General features: G+C 36.4%; 1 protein-coding gene across 1 annotated transcript in view; it reads right to left on the bottom strand.

The window, feature by feature from the left end:
• Positions 1–21,552, bottom strand: part of LRCH3 (leucine rich repeats and calponin homology domain containing 3) — a 119,834-nt gene that overhangs the window by 65,958 nt on the left and 32,324 nt on the right. Inside the window, exons 2-4 of the mRNA XM_019652120.1 lie at positions 5,713–5,857; positions 4,147–4,273; positions 1,437–1,542 (exon numbers count right to left, since the gene is read on the bottom strand). Coding sequence (XP_019507665.1) covers positions 1,437–1,542; positions 4,147–4,273; positions 5,713–5,857 — 378 coding nt within the window. The remainder of the gene's footprint in view (positions 1–1,436; positions 1,543–4,146; positions 4,274–5,712; positions 5,858–21,552) is intronic.

Genomic DNA, 21,552 nt, shown 5'->3' with positions numbered 1-21,552 from the left:
TCATTCACATTCCTGAGGTGGTAGAAAGCAGAACCAGGAATAAATCAGGAAGGCTCTGAAGATAAAAGGTGTAAAGGTTACTGAGCAAGTCGAGTGAGAAGAAAGAGATGCAGGATTTGGGGTAGTGTGGTTACAGTAAATGTATAAAAGTGGACTAGAAAAGTCACTTTCTGAGACGCTTACTTGGGATCCAAAATATCAAAGCTACACTAGTATGTTAGAACTAAACATCGTACTAGATCAAATTGGTATAAACATTTCGTTTATGATGAAGCAAAAGCATCATTAGTTAATTCAATATTTATTATACACTAGAAGTCATGTTTTGTCAAAGAACCTAGAGAATCACTGTCATGAAAACACTTCATGAAGATTCATTATCTTTCTGAATCACATTCTGAAATGTTACAGATGAATTTCTATAAGTTGTTTCATATTAATCAAGAGCAGCGGTTTGCAACCTTTCACAGGGGTCGCCTAAGACCATCGGAAAACACATATTTTCGATGGTCTTAGGAACCGAGACACCGCTCCTCTATCCGTCTCCAGGCCCACATGCAGATATGCCCACATACGGGTACCTGGCGACCCCTGTGAAAGGGTCGTTTGATCCCAAAGGGGTCGCCGAGACCCACAGGCTGAGAACCGCTGAAGGATACAGTTAAGGGAAACTGGGTGGGAGTATAGATGAAATAGGAGTTGCCATGAGCTGATCACTACTGTAGCTGGAGGATTCATCGCTCTCATTTATATATGGGAACTGTTCCATAATAAAATTAAAGAAATATATATTCTGATCTAATAAAATAATATTCTCTCCATTTTTATTTTGATAGCTTTTTCTTTCATGAATCTGTATTTTTGAAAGATTAATAAATTATACTTAATTAATTTTTAAATCATTTTTATCATTCAAATACATATACCAGAGCTTATAGTCAGCCTAAGATAAACCAGTCTCGTAGTGCAGTCTCTCACTCCATTCATTATTCACTGTAGGCATCACTTTCACAAGGTTAATTAGCCTCTACTTGAATATTTCCACTGAAGGATCAAGATATTAAGTTCAAGTCAAGTCCATTTTTAAGTCAGTGTTAATTCCAGGAATTTTTTCATTATACTAAACTATCCCCTTATCAAAAATATAAATCTCCCGTGTCCCACTGAAACCTCCAGTGACCTTACCCTGAGTTATCGATTTCATCAGTTGACAAGATCTAAAAATACAATTACTGGTCAATAGTTATTGAACTTCTCACTGAAGAGTCTAACTTTTAAAATTCACAATGGAACAGATAACATATTAAATAAACCATTACATCTCAAACATTGGCTATAACTCGCATACATTATTGTCTTGTGCCCATCAGCCTGAGAAATCTTTAAAATAAAACACAAATAATAATAAAACAATTATTTCACAGTTTCTTTCTTACCTTCAGGCAAACGTACTAAGTGATTTCTTCTAACGTTAAGGTCTCTCAATGCCTCCAAATTACCTATTTGGGAAGGTATTGTTTGAATTTCATTGCAGCTTACATCCTATTTCAAAAAGATACAAAGTAAAGAATTATTCTAATATTACAAACTTGCTTCCTTTAAACTATCTAAAAAATGAGGTTGGACAAGATAATTAATACCTGTGGTCCCTCCAAGCTGTAAAAAAAAAAATTATGATTCTGTGTCCAAGAATAATTCCATAGTTTGTACTAGCATTTAATTTTAAAAGCTTACAGGTTTTTGAATGATTCTATACAGTTTATATATATCTACATTAATTTTATGAGCAGAACTAAAACTAAATGACTTAAGATGTGGGTAGGAGGCCTAGAGTATCAGTTCAAAAAAATGTTGGTGAAAAAGTAAAATGTAAAAAAGTATAAAAACATCTATTTAGAACAATATTCTGATTTTATATTGTTCTAATGAAGCTAGAAGAAAAAATACAAATTATAATAAAATTATTTGAAAGGGAATCCTATTTTCAACTGCTCAAGGATGTAAAATATAAAGGCATTGAAGATGATTCAAATCATTCTTTATCAAACTGAAAGCAAGGAGAAAATAATAAAGTACATATTGCTCAAAAGGCTATAGAAAAAATATATAATTCTTTATTAGCATCTGATCAACCTGATTCCAATACATATTAGGAAGGCTTTCTGGTATGCTGGTAAATAGCTTGATTCTAATTCTACTGGTTCTGAGAAGAGACTGACTACAGGTTGCAAAACTGATATATCCAGGATTCCATAATTCTGAGGCCAGCCAGAATAACATGTAAATCCATATCTAGCAGCAGGAACGTGCTTAAGTTAATAAAAGTGCCCTGATGCCACATTAACACTTAAAATTCCTCCAATAAATGAGTAAAAAGAAAATACTAATAGACTTACTGTAACCTAAAACTTAATAAGCTTAAGACATTAAGACCACTTAACCTAAAATTTAATAAGCTTCAGACATTATTTTTAAATTTTTCCAAAATATTTTTGGAGAAAATACTATTTTTATTTTTCCTACCAATTAATGACTTAAGTAGAATAAGAAGCTAGACTTCTTAGTCCAGTGCTCTGGGCATCAAAGTTAAAGGTGTTTTAAAAGAAGTTAAAAGGCTAGGAAAATTAAGCCTGAGCCAGAAGGTAATAGCAATCTATTAAAGACAGCACTTTATAATTTCACTAAAAAAATGAATCAGGATGTTACAGAAAGACCCATCAAGTGGGAATCAGGAGCTCTGGGATTACCAATTCTTACTCTGCCACAAGCTGTTTGTATGACTGAGGGTATCAAGTCACATCTTATACAAAGCTAAACGCACCTTTTGTGAGACATATCTATCTTTTAAGTATCTAGAATTCAATAAGTAGAAACAGAAAGTTTAAATGATTTGAAAATCAGAATTTCAATCATGAGTATAATTTACTACTAGTTCATGTTATTAACCCAAGATCTGAAGAAGCGCCAACAAACATACATTTTGGACTTTATTTCCTAGATCTAATTGGCTCTAAAACAGTGGTCTATTTAATATATTTGTGAATTTTTACATATGACCTTTTATATTCATAATCTACCTGAAAAAAAGTGAGATAATGAGATCCAGTTAGATTATATGTGTACAGTATTCATTTTTTATGATGTCCATCTTTGTTTATAAACCTACATGGAACTAAACTATACTCCCAAATCTCAATAGACATAATTGTATTTGACCATTTCAGAAATATGAAACATAGGCTTTGGAGTTAAGGTAGACTGGTTTCAAATTCTACTTCAGTTGTGGAACCTTGGGCAAATTACTTACCCTGAGTGCTAGTTTTCTCAGCTGTAATATGATGATCATTATAGTATCCAATTCTTAATGTTATTGTGGTGATAAAATGAGAAAAGTCTTATATGCCCAGGAATAAGTACTCAAGAGTAACAAGGGGTACTAGGTGAAGGTTAAGCTTCTTAGAAATATAAAGCAGGAAAGAATAGCTTACTTTAGAGTGGGAGATAGTTTCTAAAGATGCATGTAAGGTAAAAATACAAGCCTTACCTTTGTCTTGTCCATTTCCCTATAGGGGCAAACCAAAAATCAGAGTACTGATGCTACTAACAAGATTTAATTCTAAAAGTTCAAATGCATTGTTAACTTATACCTCAAAAGTTTAATAACATAAAAATAAAAAAATAAAAATAAAAAAAATAAAAATCAATGAATATTGGTTAGAACCTAATTCTAATGACCTTTTCCCATTTCATGTGGGCCAGTTAGACCTGTGCTTTCAGTTCCTTCTTAATTCTGTGCTAAAACACTGGAGTATTGATCAATCAGTGAAACTTCATTATCAATACTTGAAAATAACATAAAAACATAACTTAATAATGGATCTTTAGCATATATAAGAGTATGGTATGACTATGCATACTGGGGATGCCAAAAAAATGTATACAAGTGGACACTTTGGTCAACGTTGCTCAAGCAGTAGTTCGCTGTAATAAGAAGTGTCTGGATGCTGATGAGCACCTCTTGTAATTGCAGAAGTCAAACGTGACTTGTATTCATCTTTTGTTATTGGTATATATTATTACAATTTTAATACAGTTTTCCTTTCNTATATATATATATGACAATCAAAAAATAAAATATTAACTTACAAGTTCTGTTAAATGTCTGAGATGTCCAATTTCTTCTGGAAGTGAGACCAATTTGTTATTACTAGCAATTAAGACTTTCAATGGTAAATTACACAAATGTACTGGCAATGTTGACAGTTGGTTCCGACTAAAATGGGTTAAGTGGAAAAAGAGAAGAGTCAGAGCCCAATACTCAAGAAAAATACTTCCATATTTCCCAGCCTATATTCAGTAAAATTACAAATACAAGTCTTGCAAGAAGAAATAGGATATTAGATTTGAGTTTTAACTTGCTAGGTTTGTGCTTTTTATAGATTCCTCATCTATAAATTAAGGATCTTAATTGCCTCTACCTATCTTACAAGGGTTTTGTAAAACACCTTTGTAAATAATGAAGTGCTATATAAATACAACATATTATTTTATTAAAGTTAAATTTATATAAGAAAAAATGATTTAAAAATAGGGTAGATAACTATCATCCTCTCCTCTTCCTTCCAAAGAAAAGTTATAAACATAAAAGTGTTTGTAATCTCCTTCCCTCATCATTATAGTATTATAACCAAATCTATTTATGATCCAAATATAATTTTATGGAAAACAAGTGACAGGTTGTGATTTTAAATATATCATATCAATGAAGTATAGGTAAGAAATATTTTATTTATACAAAAATAAGCAAATCAAAACTAAAATAAAAATAAAAAACATCATTAGGATAAAAAGTTAAAATTTTACTTATGTCAATTTAACTTCTTAATCCTTAGGACCAATTGTCCCCCATTTTCAAGATCTTTTGCTGATTTAACTAATAGAGATCACGAGCCCTTAAAATTTTAACCCAATTATAATTGTACTCCTAGACATTAATCTTAAGAGAAAAATAAACATTTACATATAAAACTGTTTACTAGTATTACTTTTATCATAGCAAAAAGACCCAAAAGCAACTAAATATCTGAGAGGGAAAACGAGTTTTAGAAGTATATAAACTATACAATAAAATGATTACATATAAAAATACTTCCAATGGATTATTTCATGACAAGGGAAAAACTCATTTAAAAACTTGACTAAAAGCCTGGAAAAACAGAATAGATCATCTATAAATATATAACTCAGATAAAATATTTTGATGAATTTCCTTTACACTTTTCTACATTTGTTCATTTTCTCTAATGAACATTTATAACTTTTATAGTGAAATAAAATAACAAAATATTCTTGTAAGATGTGAAAAAATGAAATGATTTGAATAAATGCATTTATACATTCAGAACTTAACACAAAAATACATAATCACAAGAACCAAGCAAAGTAATTACAAATCTACTATTCTCATATGATTCACCTTATTTTAAAATGTAATGGAGGACCAAAGCTACAAGACTGCTGCAAGCCTATTAGGCTAATGGATATTAGAATTTGTTAGCTACTGCAAACACATAGGGATATAGGAAATATATATCCTAACAACATGTATAAATACTGCTGATGTGAACACATTAACGTAAATTTTAGTGAAAGGGAAGAGAAAATTGAAAAGACCACATAAAACCAAGCATTTTAAAAAAGAAACATCCTTACCTAATATTTAAGAACGTTAGAGCTTGTAGGTTTAGAATTGCCTCTGGTATATACCGAATACAATTTTGGTATAAGTTGAGATTCTCAAGAGAAACGAAGTGACATGCTTCTATGGGAATTTCTGAGAGGCGATTTCGTGACAGATCTGAAAGAAAAAAAATAAATTAAGTTTAAAACCAATCCTTGGAGCTTATTTTATTGAAATGTTAAATAGGCAGGTTTCATGAATGTCTGAATTCCCCAGAGCTCCTATTGTGGGGATTGATCCAGAGTAAACATTCAAATATTTATTAATTGAATAAACTGTTTTAACATATGACTCTGAGAAATGCTGACTCCTTTTGAGTGTACATCTACTAAAATCTAAAACCATTATTCTTTGCAAGTAATACAAATTCTAAGGCATATCTGCCTACAGATTACATCAAAGATCATACTAAGTACCAAATATCCAAGGAAACAAATACATCCCTAAAACTCACCTTCCCAAAAGCAAAGCAAAGCAAAGCAAAGCAAAACAAAACAAAACAAAAAATACTGTCCCTTTCTTTATCAAAGATGATCAGGATCATGTCAAAAGGACTCAGGAACCATCTTTGCTCCCACTGGCCAAAAATGAGACAACTTGAGCTTCAATGAAGATAACTGCAATGGATTGAAATCTATCACACATGTCCCCCTCCACTCTAAAAAGATGATAGAGAATTCATTATCTTGTAAACTAATAAAGGGGAAAAATTATTTTTCTTGTCTTCCCTATAAATGAACTGTATCACTGAGTAACCAAATAGTTATATAAAGGGAAGCATTTCTATATAAGTGTTCTAACTATAAATGAAAAATGACAGACTATCATCATTTTGCAACCCTCAATAAATTATTAGAATTATTATTAATGGTTGTTAGCTTTACAAAAAGACAATCAGAAATGATATGCCTCCTATTAGAATAGTACACCACTTATGGTCTTGCCAAAGGGACAGAACTTGAGTCAATCAAGCTTCTATATCATCTGCAAACTTTCAGGAAATGCAGAGGACAAAGGAATGTGTTGAAATACAGTCACTCTATCATTATCCATTTAGATTTAATTAAATGTACTTGCAATTCATTTGCTCACCACTATTTTCTCTCTTCTTCGGCCCTCTCTAAAAGACTCTGTTGGGAAGTATCTGTAAGGATCCTTTACTGAGAGCTTACCCTAGAGGACTGAATCCCTGCACATCTGCAAATATTTTGCTTTCACCATAACAAATGAATGATATTGGGTCATCAGGAAAGTCATGACGCATTTTTGCATTGAAAAACATAGGAAAATACGTCATGACTTCCGACGACCCAATATTTTGGCTAGGAATAGGTACAGTTCTTTTCTTAGTAATCTGTAGATGTTATTTTACCACCTTCTAGTTTCCAATGCCGCATTGAGTAGTCCAGCACATATGTGATCATTTTTCCTGTGTATGCAACTTGTTCTTTGTCTCTGCAACCCAGCCCCCACCCCCCACCCCCAACACTCTGGTCTGGTACTCAGTGGGCTCTTTCAATCCTTCTTTAAACCAGAGAAATTCTCCTCTATTATATTTTTAGTTGCTCCATCTCCTCATTTTGCTCTTTCTCCTTTCTATTTTTTTTTTGGTCTTGATATACTCTTCTACTTAATGTTCCAGATCATGAATTTAAATCTCAACAATAATCATCCTCTCTGCAAATTAATATATATATTAAGGTTTTTTCCCCTCACTTTTTAATTCTTCTATGCTATGATTACAAGCATGTCAGCTTGTTTCTCTTGAGACTCTCAGGATAATTTGTTTTGTTTTACTTGTTAAATTTGTCATGTATCTCTTCCAATAGTTCTATTTCACTGAAGTTACTTGTTCGAGACATAATCCTTGTTGATCCTCTCTTTGACTGCTGGAGTTCCTTTACATAAATTATTAAATTATTTCCATTACCAATTCACACCTTGTCTCACCTTTGCTGTTCAGGTCAAGCTGCTAGAGTTAACGCCAAAATAATGGAAGCAACCTCTACAATGTGCTGAAACTAAGCTTCCCCTGAGAAAGCAAAAGTTTTGGTAATTGCCACATAAATAATTGCCACATAGACTTGTGTTCATCTGGCTGGGTCCCAGTATATGCCCCAGACTCACATATTCCCTACAGGTCTCACTAGCCTATGAGCTCCAGTGCTTCACTCTGAAGTGACAGTAACTGAGGTTGGGAAACAGTTCACCATCTTGACATAATTAGGAAAAAGTTCAAGCCCAAGTAACAGAGACCATCAAGTACTGAAGGCTAAATAATTCCTACAAAATCACATTGTAAATAATTTCTTTAATATAAAGCACAACAAGAATTATTTTATCAATTCCTATTTAAGTTTTATTAGTATAATCTTTTGTTTGTTTGGAGAATTTAATTCATTTTCTATTTAAAATAATTATTAATACAGAAGGACTTCCAATTGAGATGTTAGTTGGGTTTTTTTTCTGAAACAAACATTTTTTTTAATTAGTTTCAGCTGTACAACACAGTGCAATAGTTATACTTTTTACCCCTCAAAGTGACAACTCCCCTCCTCCTATGTGTAAGCCCCACTGCCCCCCCCATATCATACATATCTATTACAATTCCCTTGACTCCACGCCCACACTAGACTCCACGTCCCGTGACCATATATATATATATATATATATATATATATATATATATATTTTTTTTTAGCTGAGCCATCCTGCTACCTGTTGGCAGCTCAGCGGCTGCTCAGCTCGGGCTGGACTCGAACTGCTGTTGCTCAGAGCTCAAANAGCGGCTGCTCAGCTCGGGCTGGACTCGAACTGCTGTTGCTCAGAGCTCAAACTCTTGAGTGAGCTCTTAACCAACTGAGCCACTCGGCCGGCCCTTCGTGACTATATATATATTCAATTATAGTTGACATACAATATTATACAACGTTTAGTATAATCTTAAAAGTTGAAATAATTAAAGTAATTAACTTCAACTGCAGGCTGATCATTAAATATTTAAATTTAACCCCCAAAATGACAACTTCAGGAAACAAATTAAATTTAAGCAGGGACTATTTAAAGTTAGTCTTCTTAATATTTGTATTATTAAACTAAATTATTTAAAATCAAGAAAAAGGAAACAAATAACATCCGTCTTTTTTTGGTTTCCATACTAAGGAGAGAAAAAAATGACAGCAAGATATACACTAAGCTTACATGCATCTCAATAAACAAGTACTCCTTAATTTTTAAATAATTAGCTAATTTACGCCATAGCCTACTTTTGAAACCAGAGTTTCTGCCTAAGGGCTCTTGTAAGTTCTCCTACTTAAATTGTATTTTGATTTCAATTTGGGAGGACAAGTAGCTTCTTCTTTGTGTTAACTGAACAATTTTTTACATGCTATAAATTCATGAAAGACGTTGAATTAATTATGTCATAGATTATATTATGGAAAATACTGCAAAGTACTACTGCTTTATAAAGGATTTTTTTTGCCATACTCTCCCAAGGAGAAAATTTTACAGCTAAAGAAATGTGATAAAAGAGAAAAAAAATAATCTTAAAAAAGCCTACAGTTAAAAAAATATATGGATATGTTTCATTCTTTTTAAAACAATTTTTTATTTTTCAATTATAGTTGACATTCAATATTATATTAGTTTCACGTGTACAGCATAGTGGTTAGACATTTATATAACTTACAAAGTGAAACCCTGATAAGTTTTGTAACCCACCTGACACCGTGTATAGTTATTACAATATTATTCACTATATTCTCTAAACTGTGCTTTACATCCCTGTAGCTATTTTGTTACTATCAATTTGTATTTCTTAATTCCTTCATCTTTTTCACCCAATCCCCAACCTCCCTCCCATCTGGCAATTGTTTTCTGATTGTTTTTGTACTCCTCTGTTCCTTTCTTATTCTCTTGCTCTCTTCCCTTGTACATTGAAAACTTTCTGTAGTGTTGTGTTTGGATTGCTTTCTTACTCTCTCTCTCTTTTTTTTTAAAGTTTTATTGGGGAATTGGGGAAGGGGACCAGCCAAGTTGTTGTTCTTCAATCTTCGTTGTGGAGGGCGCCAGTCGCCATCTAGCTGGCTGCCCATCGGCAGCTCGTGGCCTCTAAGCTCAAGGTGCTGTGTTCAATCTTAGTTTCAGGTGGGCGTAGCCACCATCCCATGCGGGGAGTCAAACCAGCAGCCTCGTTGTTAAGAGTGCATGCTCTGTCCACTGAGCCATCCTGGTGGCAGCTCAGCTCAAGGTGCGGATTTCAGTCTTAGTTGTGGGTGGGCATAGCCCACACTCGAACAGGCAATCTTGTTACACAGGCTGAGCCATCCTGCCACCTATTGGCAGTTCGGTGACAGCTCAGCTTGGGCACAGCATCACTGGCCCATGTGGGAATCGAACCGGCGGCCCTTTTGCTCAGAGCTTGTGCTCTTAAGCCAACTCTTAACCAACTGAGCCACTCGGCTGGCCCATGGATTGCTTTCTCTTTATTTCTTGTGTAGCTCTTGTAGATTTCGGTTTATATTTACCAGGTACTTCATGTATATCAAGGTATGTTTATAACAGCCTATTTCAAATTGATGGTTGTTTAAGTTCAAACACATTCTGAAATCACTACCATTTTTACTCACCCCCTCTACATCTGATTGTTATTTTTTATTTTTTATTTTTTTTAGGGGAATTGGGGGGGATGGGAACAGTGCTGGGGAATTGGGGGAAGGGGAACAGACAAGTTGCTGTCGTTTTGTTCTTCAGTCTAGTTGTGGAGGATGTTGCTTCACTGGCCCAAGTTGGCACCATCATTGCGCTCTTCCCAGGTGAGGCACATCAGTTGCCAGGTTGTGGATGGCCGCTCACTGTGGCTGCTGGCCGCTCACGCTGGCTGCTGGCTACACACGGTAGCCCATGGCAACCCACTGCCACAGGGGCTGCAGCCTACGCCATCGCTGGCGACTCACGGCAGCCCAGCTCCAGGTTGAGCTGTTTTTCAGCATCTTAGCTGTAGGGGGCAGTGTCACTGGCCCTCATATGTGGGATCCGAACTGGGGCCCTCTGGCATCCCAAGCCAGTTCTTAACCAATCTGATTGTTATTTTTAATTTTTGTTTTGTGTTTTGTATATGTCTCTTAATTTATTGTTGTAATTACACATGATCTTTCTACTTTTGCCTTTTAACCTTTGTATTAGCTTTAGTGTTTGTTGATCCACTGCTTTTATTATGTGTTTGCCTTTGTCAGTGAGAATTTTGTTTCTTTGCAGTATTTTTTTATTCATATATATTTTTTTCTTCTTCTTAAAGAAGTCCCTTTACATTTCTTGTAATACTGGTTTGGTGGTGATAAACTCCTTCAGCTTTTTCTTGTCCATGGAACACTCAACTCTCCATGTTTGCTTCTTGTGTCTCTGGGCTATTAAATTCTCTGCATCTTTCATAAGCTTCTGCTTTCCTCTGGTCATTTTCGAAAATGTTTTTCCAACTTTATTTTTGCCTTGTGCTTGTTTTTTTCAAACTGTGTAACCTTGGTCAAGTCACTTAATTTCTTTTGCCTCAGTTTCTTCACCTTGAAGGCTGAAATCGAAAAGGTGACACAGAGGTCAGCCTGTGTCTGGATATTTCTTCCACTGGTGTTTCTTCTCCCCACAGTTCTGGAGGCTGGAAGTTCAAGATCAAAGTGTCGGCAGGTTTGGTTTCTCCTGAGGCCTCTCTTCTTGGCTTGCAGATGGCTGCCTTTTTGATATGTTCTCACATGGTCTTCTCACTGCATGTGCATCCCGAGTCCTGAATTTGGACTTACAGTTCTAGAGGCTGAAAGTCCAAGATCAGGGTGCCAGCATGGTCGGGTGGGGGCCCTCTTCCAGGTCATAGGCTTCTCGTTGTATCCTCACATGGTGGAAGGGTGGATACGTTTCATTCTTAAAACTCTGATTATAAAAGCAATGCATATTAACTTCACATACACAGAAAACTGCATAAAACGTATGTGCACAAAGAAATAAAATATTGCCAGTACCTTAGAAGCCCCAATGTAGCTCTTCCTAATCATAAGCCCTTCCTTCCCCAAAAGAGAAACCAATATACTGATTTTAGTGATAATCATTTCCTTGACACTTTTAACACTTTATAACTTATAGTTTTGTCTTCTGTATTAGTTTCCTATTGCTGCTGAAACAAATTACCACAAACTCAGTGGCTTGGAAAAGAACAAATTCCAGTTCTTGTGCAACGTAGGAAGATCCTGAACTCATCTCCTCCCAGGGACACACTGAGTCTACAGGTACATATAAAACAACTGCTTCTTAAAAACCCTCAAGACTGACTGACAACTACACATAAGGCAAATGAGAAAAAAATGACTCTGAAGAGGGTAGCAGAGGCTGGGACACAATCTCACCATACACCCCACCCTGGCACAGAGGTCCACTATCAGGAGAAAATTCGAAACCCAAAGCTTCTTCCCAAGGAATGAAGGGTTCAAACCTGACATTGGGTACCTCAACTTTTAGGACTTGCACTTGAGAGAGACAAGTCCCCAAAACATCTAACTTTGAAAAACAACGGGGCTCACATCCTGAGATCCAAAGATTATAGCAATCAGGGAGACAGCTCTTAAAGGGCCCATGAGCTCAGACTTACCTGCTCGAGAGCTCAGCTCAGAGGCAGCTGATCACGTGCAGACTTAAAGTTATACGCAAGCTGACGTGCTTATATTAAAGCATTGGCCTGAGGGGCAGGCATCTAATTTAACACACACATTTAGGACTCTGCTGGAATAATCTCCGGGGACAGAGACTGGCACGACCCATCTTTGCGCTCTCCTTTTGCCATGCTCCAGAGCACCAGTAGTGCCTGGAAGGGTGCTTTTACATGCATCTGATGCTGCATCTCTGCAGCTACAGCCCAGGGAACATCTCTTGACTCTAGAGGCCAGGGGAGCTTGCATTTCTGGTCCCATGGGACTGCAATAATCAGTGTCATCAGAAAGGAGCTCATGCCTCTGTCTGGCAACCCAACTCTTGCAGCTGCTGACAGGGGACACCTCTGTACTGCCTGCCTCTGAAGACAGTAGGGCTTATGCTCATGGGTAACCAACTAAGAAAGAGTTCTTAAAACAGCTCCCACCCACAGGGCAGAGCAAGAAACAACAGATCCAGGAGGTTCAGTCTTTCTGTGAAAGAGGTCTATTAGCTAGCTAATCATCACAGCTACAACTGAGGGGTAGGCTTCTCATTAAACATACATTTAAGGGCTGACTATATCCTTTCCAGAGAACTTGGGAGAAAGGCACTATATTCACACTTTTCCTCTGACACAATTCAGAGTCCCAGTGTCTCCTGGAGGGGAGCTTTACACACAGCTGGTGCCCTGGTTTTTAAGTCTGCTACCACCCAGAAGACACCCCTTAATCACCTTGCTCTGGTGAACGGGGAGGTGGCACTCCTGGGTCCCATGGGACAGTGGCAATTGGAGACAGTTCTTGGTAGGCTGTACCCCCAAGGCATTTCACAGATATCAGACTGAGGCACACTGCCCAGTCTTTCTGTAAAGGAGGCCTCTTTGCGTGTCCTGAGCTTCAGCCAGACAGACACTCTTCAGGTTTGGCACACATGTAGTGGACTACGGAGCTGTCCTCAAGGAATGACGGCTGTGGCACCATCTTGGAGCTCTCCCTCTGCCTTGCTCCAGGTCTCTGGCATTCCCCAGAAAAGGGTTTATACACTGATCTGGAGCCCCAATTCTTGTGACTGCCTCCCAGGGGACACTACCAGTGGGGCTTGCTTGTTGTCCCACAGGACTATATATATTTGCATACTTTTAAAAGCTGCTGCCTAAGGGTATGGCTTCCAGACAGCTTGGATCTGGGTACTTAAATCCTTCCCTTAGGGACAATGACAGGTCTTGGCATATCCTCAACTACAGGGAGCTATTAAAAAAATAATAGGCTGCTTGGACAGGCACCAAGGTTTGAGAGATAACAAAGATGGGGCAAGGGTGAATGACAAGGTTCACCTCCTACCTGATGCCACTCCTTCAAGAGTAGGAGATGTGCTTGTTTCATCTACTGTACAGACACCAACACAAAGAGTCAAGCAAAATGAATAAATAAGAGGAATATGTTCCTAATGAAAGAAAGAGATAAAACCTCAGGGGGAAAAAAAGAAAAAACCTTAATGAAAAGAAGATAAGTAACTTACCTGGTAAAGAATTCAAAGTAATGGTCATAAAAATGCTCACCAAACTGAGGAGAAGAATGAATGAACACAGTGACAACTTAAACGAAAGACATGGAAAATATGAGAAAGTGCCAACAGAAGTCACAGAGCTGAGAACTACAATAATTGAATTGAAAAAATATACTAGAGGTGTTCAACAGCAGACTAGGTGAAGCAGAAGAAAGGATCAGTCAACTCAAAGACAAGGCAGTGGAACTCACCTAATCAGAGCAGCAAAAAGAACTAAGATAAAAAGAGAAGGTAACTTAAGGGTCTTATGGGACGGCATCAAAGAGACTGATATTTGCGGAGGAAGAAGAAGCGGAGAAGGAGGTGGAGGAGGAGGAGGAGAGAAAGAGGCAGAAACCTTGTTAGAAGAAATAATAACTAAAAACTTCCCTAACCTGGAGAAGAAAACAGGCATCCAGGTCCAGAAAGCACAGAGAGTTCCAAACAAGATGAACCCAAAGAGACCCACACCAAAACACATTACAATTAAAATGTGAAAAGTTAAAGACAAAGAGCGAATATTAAACAAAGCAAGAGAAAAAAAACTTGTTATGTATAAAGAAACCCCATAAGACTACTAGCAGTTTCCAGCACAAACTTTGTAGGCCAGAAAGGAGTGGCATAATATATTCAAAATGCTGGAAGAAAAAACACTTCCAACCATGAACATGTGGCAAAATTATCATTCATAATTGAAAAACAGATAGAGTTTTCCAGATAAGCAAAAGCTAAAGAAATTCATCACTACTAAACTAATCTTACAAGAAAACGGACATATCTAGCTGAAAAAAAGGAGTGCTAATCAGTAACAAAACATATGAAAGAATAAATCTCACTGGAAAAGTAAATATATAGTAAAAGTAGTGATTTAATCATTTATAAAGCTAGTATGAAGGTTAAAAGACCAAAGTAGTAAAAATTACTATGTTGCGATGATTAGTTAAGGGACATATAAGATAAAAACATGTAAAATGTGATATCAAAAAACATAAAACACAGGGAGAAGAGAGTAAAAAATGTTGAGATTCAGAATGGGATAAAACTTAAGTTATCAACTTGAAATAGACTGTTACAGATATAAGGCGTTATACATAAGCCTCATGGTAACCACAAAAAAAAAACACCTACAGTAAATACACAAAAAAATAAAGAGAAAGGAATATAAGTATAGCATTAAAGAAAGTCATGAAACCATAAGGAAGAGAGCAAGAGAAGAAAGAAGGAACAGAGAGGAACCACAAAAACGAGTAAACAGTGAACCAAAATGGCAACAAATACATACCTATCAATAATAACTTTATATGTAAATGGACCAAAGTCTCCAATCAAGACACAGAGCAGCTGAATGGGTTAAAAAACAAGACTCGTCTATATGCTGTCTACAACAGACTCACTTTAGATGCAAGGACACACATAGACTGAAAGTGAAAGGATAAAAAATGATATTCCATGCAAATGGAAACTAAAAGAAAGTTGGAGTAGCTATGTTTAAAACAGACAAAATAGACTTTGAAACGAAGACTGTAATAAGAAATAAAGATGATGTTACAGAATAATAAAGAGGTCAATCCAATAAGAGGACATAATATTTGTAAATATGCAGTCAACAAAGAAACACCTAAATATATAAGCAAATATTAACAGACCTACAGGAAGAAATAGATAGCAATACAATAATAGTAGGGAATTTTAATACCCCATTTACATCAATGGATAGGTCAACCAGACAGAAAAATCAATAAATAAACATCAGCCTTAGAAGACATGTTATACTAGATGCACTTAAAAGATATATACAGAACATTCCATCCAAAAGCAACATTCTTCTCAAGTGCATATGGAACAGTCTCCAGGATAGATCATATGTTAGGCCACAAAACAAGTCTTATAAATTTAAGAGGACTGAAATCGTATCAAATACGTTTTCCAACTACAACGGTAAAAACTAAAAATTAATTACATGAAGAAAACTGGAAAATTCACAAATATGTGGAGATTAAACAACATGTTACTGAATAACCAATGGGTCAATGAAGAAATTAAAAGAGAAATTAAAAAATACATTAAGACAAACGAAAATGAAACTATAACATACCAAAATTTGTGGGATGCAACAAAAGTATTTTCTAAGAGGGAAGTTCATAGTGATAAATGTCTACCTTAAGAGAAAAGAAAACTCTCAAATGATAGTTCTAGGTCCATAATTACATGGTTCCATGAATAAATCAAAGCTTGTTTCTTACTTTCTGATCCTTATTTATTTACGTAGTTACTTAATTCCCTTACAGTGCTGGCTAAGACTTCTAGTACAATGTTAAATAAAAGTGGTAATAGAAGGTATTCTCATCTTCCTCCTAATTTCAAGGTTTTTTGTAGCTATTGTTTATCAAATTAAGGAAATTCCTTTCTATTTCTAGTTTGCTCAGAGTTGTGTTTTGTTTTTTTTTTTAAGATTTTATTGGGGAATTGGGGGAAGGGAACAGCATTGGGGAATCGAGGAGGGGGAACAGACAAGTTGCTGTCCTTTTGTTCTTCAATCTAGTTGTGGAGGACGTCGCTTCACTGGCCCATGTTGGGATTATCACTGCGCTCTTCCTGGGTGAGGCAGATTGGTCGCCAGTCACTGGACGGCCACTCACAGCAGCTCTTGGCAGTTCACGCTGGCTGCCGGCCACACACAGTAGCTTACGGGAGCCCACTGCAGCCTATGCCATCACCAGCAACTCATGGCAGCCCAGCTCCAGGTCAAGCTGTTGTTCACCATCTTAGCTGTAGAGGGTGCAGTGTCACTGGCCCTAATGTGGGATCCGAACCGGGGCCCTGCTGCTCAGAGCTGGAGTCCCAAACCAACTCTTAACCAACACGCCACTCGCCCCGCCCTGCTCAGAGTTTTTATCAGTAATAGATGTTGAATTTATCAGTTCCTTTTTCTCCATCTTTTGAGATGATCATAGGATTTTAGTCTTTTATTACATTAATATGGAATTAATTTTACTCATTATTCTACTATTCTTTTATTCCATTAGTTTAGAATTGATTTTTGTCCTTGTTAAAATATTATTCTACTCATGTGAAAATTCAATTGACTTTCTAATGTTAAGTCCTGCATTTCTGAGATAAACTCAACTTAGTCATGATGTAACCTTTTGATTTCACACATATAGATAAGACTAGTTATTGTCACACAGCCTTCTAAATTTCTATCTCTGTGTCAGTGTAGGCAATCCCAGGTTGTTTTCCAGAGTGCAAGTTCAACTGAGATTTGCCAAGGATTGTAAAAAGCCACTAACTGGTAATAAACAACTTTGCAATTAAGCTATTAAGTTACTTCTATGCATCATATCCTGAATGTAACCTTGGTCTGTCCCTAGCCATTCTCTCTTCTTCTTTGACAGTGATAGGAGCCAACAACTATACTCCTCTTTGGCACAGCCCTTAAATATATTACTCAGTTGAGCGAAACAGAAAAAGCCTATTTTGGCCTGATAAATGTATGAGAAAATTTTTGGCTAAAGGATATATCATGAAAGATTCAATGAACTAAAAGAAACACCTGCATTTGAATGAAAAAATGTTTTGAATGGAAAAAAGTTTTAAGGCATTTTGTTTGCAATCAAACACCTAATTATTTTCCTTATTTACAAAAACCTTACCCTCAGAGTCACACTCATTTCAAAGATACTATAAGTTTTTAAGTAATATGTTAAAAAGAAAGAAAAAAAAAACACCAGTAAAAAGAATCCTCAATATTAATGGGGGATCGGTGCATAAGAATGATCACTCTAGATTCACACAGCATATATTTAATGAGTATGTTATGAGGGTAGAGACTATGTTTTTTGTTCAACTCTGTAGACGTGGCATTTAGGGCTATAGTACTTACCATGTAGTAGGGGGTTCAAGAAAATATTTGTTCAAAAAAATGAGCAAATAAATGGATGAAAGAAAACTACAGATTCAGAAATAAGAATCCTGTCGTCCATCTACTGAACTTCATCTATAGTAAGATTATAACAATTAATGTACTAAAAAAAGACCAAATCACAATTTTACCTTTATGATTTTTTAAAGAAATATTACATAATCTGGATTAAAAATAATTTATTTCCAAACAAGTGTTTAAATACAATGAATCAAACCCAGCTATTGAGGAAAAAACTATTATATGTATCAAACTATAGATAGTTTAATTTGTAAAAAGCTGAGATAGGTTACAAGCATAAAAATGAGTACTTTAGTTACAAAATAATGACATTGGACCTTTTTTCCATTCTGAAGTATAAAATGTTTTTAATTTATGATATTCCCTACCTTCCTGTTTTAGGCTAGCTCCCGTATCTTTCTGATATGCCATCTTCATTATTTTGTGCACTTCCTTATATTTTGGCACAATAAGATGTTCCAGGCTTATCTTATAACTTAATCTCTAGAACATTTCAGAATCTCCCTCTCTAGCACTTTCAGTGAGATGCTCTCAATTATTTTACTGTTTTTTTGTGGGGTGTTTTTGCAGGTAAGAAGCATGCTAAAAGGTACTTTAAGTCCCTCTCACCATTAACTATTCAATAATTTTATGATTTTATGAATTAAATGTGGTTGGTTCCTATTTTTAGGGGGAAAACATGGAGCCCAAGGACATAACAATAACGTGGCTTCTTAAGCTTGAAAAAAGCTTTTGGGAAACATTTATTTCAGTGATGGAATTTTCCTCCCAGCTAATTTTCTAGCTTTCTATTTCTGTTCGAGATTATGATAAAGGTCATAATGACCTATGATAAAGGTCATTACTAACATGATATTGCTCACTTCTCGTAAGGTGGCAAAAAAGGGAGAAAACCTTAATTCTGTATAACACAAAAACTTGTTAATAACTTAAATACTTTATAAACTTAAATCTCTGAAAATACAGTGTTTTAAAGTTTAATTCAACACATTCTTTAAGAGCAGTCTGCTCAATTTTGCCTTCTTTCAGATGTAGTCAAACCGTTACAATCATTATTCTTGACTTCCTAGGGCTGCCAGAAGAAGCAACCTTCTTTTTTCTCGGACCAGTGTCTGACTTTTACACTGATGAGCCTCTGACCCACCAGATCTAATTCACACTCTCCTCGGCCCCTCTGTTCCTCTCCCTGTTCTCATGTAAACTAACTGAGGATTAATGTGGTGACATATCTGTTAAAAGGAATCACCTATCTGAATCACAATCAAAATAGGTTAAATTCAGTTGAACTAATTAATAAAAATATTCTGAATTTAAATTTAAGCGTTCCACACCACAACAGGTCAGCTTGAACTTACTCGGTATATATAGAGTTCTTCTGAGTGCTTCCAGCTCTTATGAATGAGCACACAGGGAAAAGGGACTAGAGGTATCTTTCCCAAATCTCTCATTTAAAAAGCAGATGTTTTGGCAATTGTATATATTGCTTATTGCTTATGAGACTTTTTTTAGGGTAATCTGCTCAGTTTACAATGTTCTTAACATCTCTCTTGTTCACAGGGGCTTGTCCCTCCCGCCCAACTTTTCAGAGTCATATATACACCAGTGATTCCTAACCTTAGGAACCCTCTCAAAGGAAGTAACACTGAATTTCAGGCTCTGCTCAGTCTTAATACACTGGTACACGCCTGCCCCTCATTCAAGAGCCATCTCAAGCATAATCTCATTATGCTTCCCTTGATTTGTCTAGGCACTCCAAGGATTCTCCCACTGTATTTCTATTATTTTACTGTAGTAGTTATCACATGGTACTATAATTCTTCGTTAAATTTTAAGTTCCTTGAGACCAAGAGCTTTGTATCTTCAGCATCTAACACAATACCTGACTTATTAAAAGGTCAAGATCACTTGTTAGAATCAAGTTAACTCAGTGTGCTATCACTAGATATTTCATGCTGATCAAATCTATAATTAGCTATTTGTTTATTAAAACTTAATCGTGACAACGCGAGACCACTCGGCCGGCCTGGCACTGACATTCTTGTACAGCATTGTCACCATAAACTTGATGCACGTTCTTCCCTTTATGGAAGTAATACAGTAAAATATGGCAAATATGCACAGTTTGGTCTTCCATCTTTAATTGTTGTAAAATCTCCAAAACTCAACCAAATAGCTCAATTTCTTTTTTTAGAATGAAGCTAGAACTGTCAGCTGTCAAATGACATAGCAATAACATAGATGCGAATGACTCTAGTACTTCTAAAAATGAACTAGTGCCATCTGTTGCAAACATGCGTCATGCCTCTTCCGAAAACCCAATAGAATAGTCAAATTCAGAGACAGAAAGTAGAATGGTTACAGGGGCTAATGGAGAGTTATTGTTTAATTGATACAGTTACAGATGGGATGATGAAAAAGTTCTGAAGATGGATATAGGGTAATGGTTACACAACAACATTACTGTACTTAATGCCACTAAACTATACACTTAAAAATGATTAATATGGTACATTTCATGTTATGTATATTTTACCATGATTTAAAAAAGAATCAAATGTGCAGAAAATAAATGTAATCTGCCTCTTTTTAGTGATATGCACCTTAAAAATCTCTAGAAAATTATGGATTTTTCAAATAACTATGTCTTACTCCTTAGCAATAAACTAAATAATATAGAAATTACAGAAACAAAAATTCAAAGTATTCTTGGGCCGGCCGAGTGGCTCAGTTGGTTAAGAGCTCTGAGCAACAGGGCCGCAGGTTCGATTCCCACATGGGCCAGTGATGCTGGGCCTGAGCTGAGCTTCCACTGAGCTGCCAACAGGTGGCAGGATGGCTCGGCTGGTGAGAGCTCATGCTCCTAATAACAAGGTTGCAGGTTCGACTCATCATGTGATGGGGGGCGACGCCCACCAGCAACTAACATTAAACAAGGCACCTTGAGCTGAGTTGCCCTGAGCAGCCAACGGGCGACCTGATGGCTCAGTGGTTAGAGTGTGTGCTCTTAGCAACAAGGTTGCTAGTTCGACTCCTTCATGGGATGGTGGGCTATGCCCACCCGCAACTAAGATTGAACACGACACCTTGAGCTGAGTGGCCAGGAGCTGCCGACCGGTGGCCGATGGCTACTGGACTTGGAGCTTAGCTCCACAACTAAGACTGAAGGACAACGACTTGGCTGTTCCCCTTCCCCAATTCCCCAATAAAATCTTTAAAAAAAAACCGGGCCAGGGGGTGGAGACGAGAGAGGGCGAACCCCGTGAGGGTCACCTCAGCGGTGGGAAGGCTTCTCCAGTTGGGGGCGAGGCCCTCCGGCCCCACACTGCGCTCATCACCCCAGAGTTACATTGCCGGGAAGAGGAGTTCTACGATAGCTGGAAGGAGAAAATAGTGAGGACTCTCTTTGTTCGGCTCGGGTGTCAAGTGGTCACATTCTTGCATCATGGATGGGGAAGAGGCTTGATCACTGCACTGTACACCTGAAGCTGATGTTGTATAATATTGTATGTCAACTATAATTGAATATGTGTGTATATATGTATATATATATATGTGTGTGTGTGTGTATATATATATATATATATATATATATATATATATATATATATAGTCATGGGACGTGGAATATAGTGTGGGGATCGAGTCAAGG

The sequence above is a fragment of the Hipposideros armiger genome, unplaced genomic scaffold (assembly GCF_001890085.2).
Source record: "Hipposideros armiger isolate ML-2016 unplaced genomic scaffold, ASM189008v1 scaffold_8, whole genome shotgun sequence".
NCBI lineage: Eukaryota > Metazoa > Chordata > Mammalia > Chiroptera > Hipposideridae > Hipposideros > Hipposideros armiger.
The sequence above is the reverse complement of the archived record's forward strand: the minus strand, read 5'-3'. Positions and strand labels throughout refer to the sequence as shown.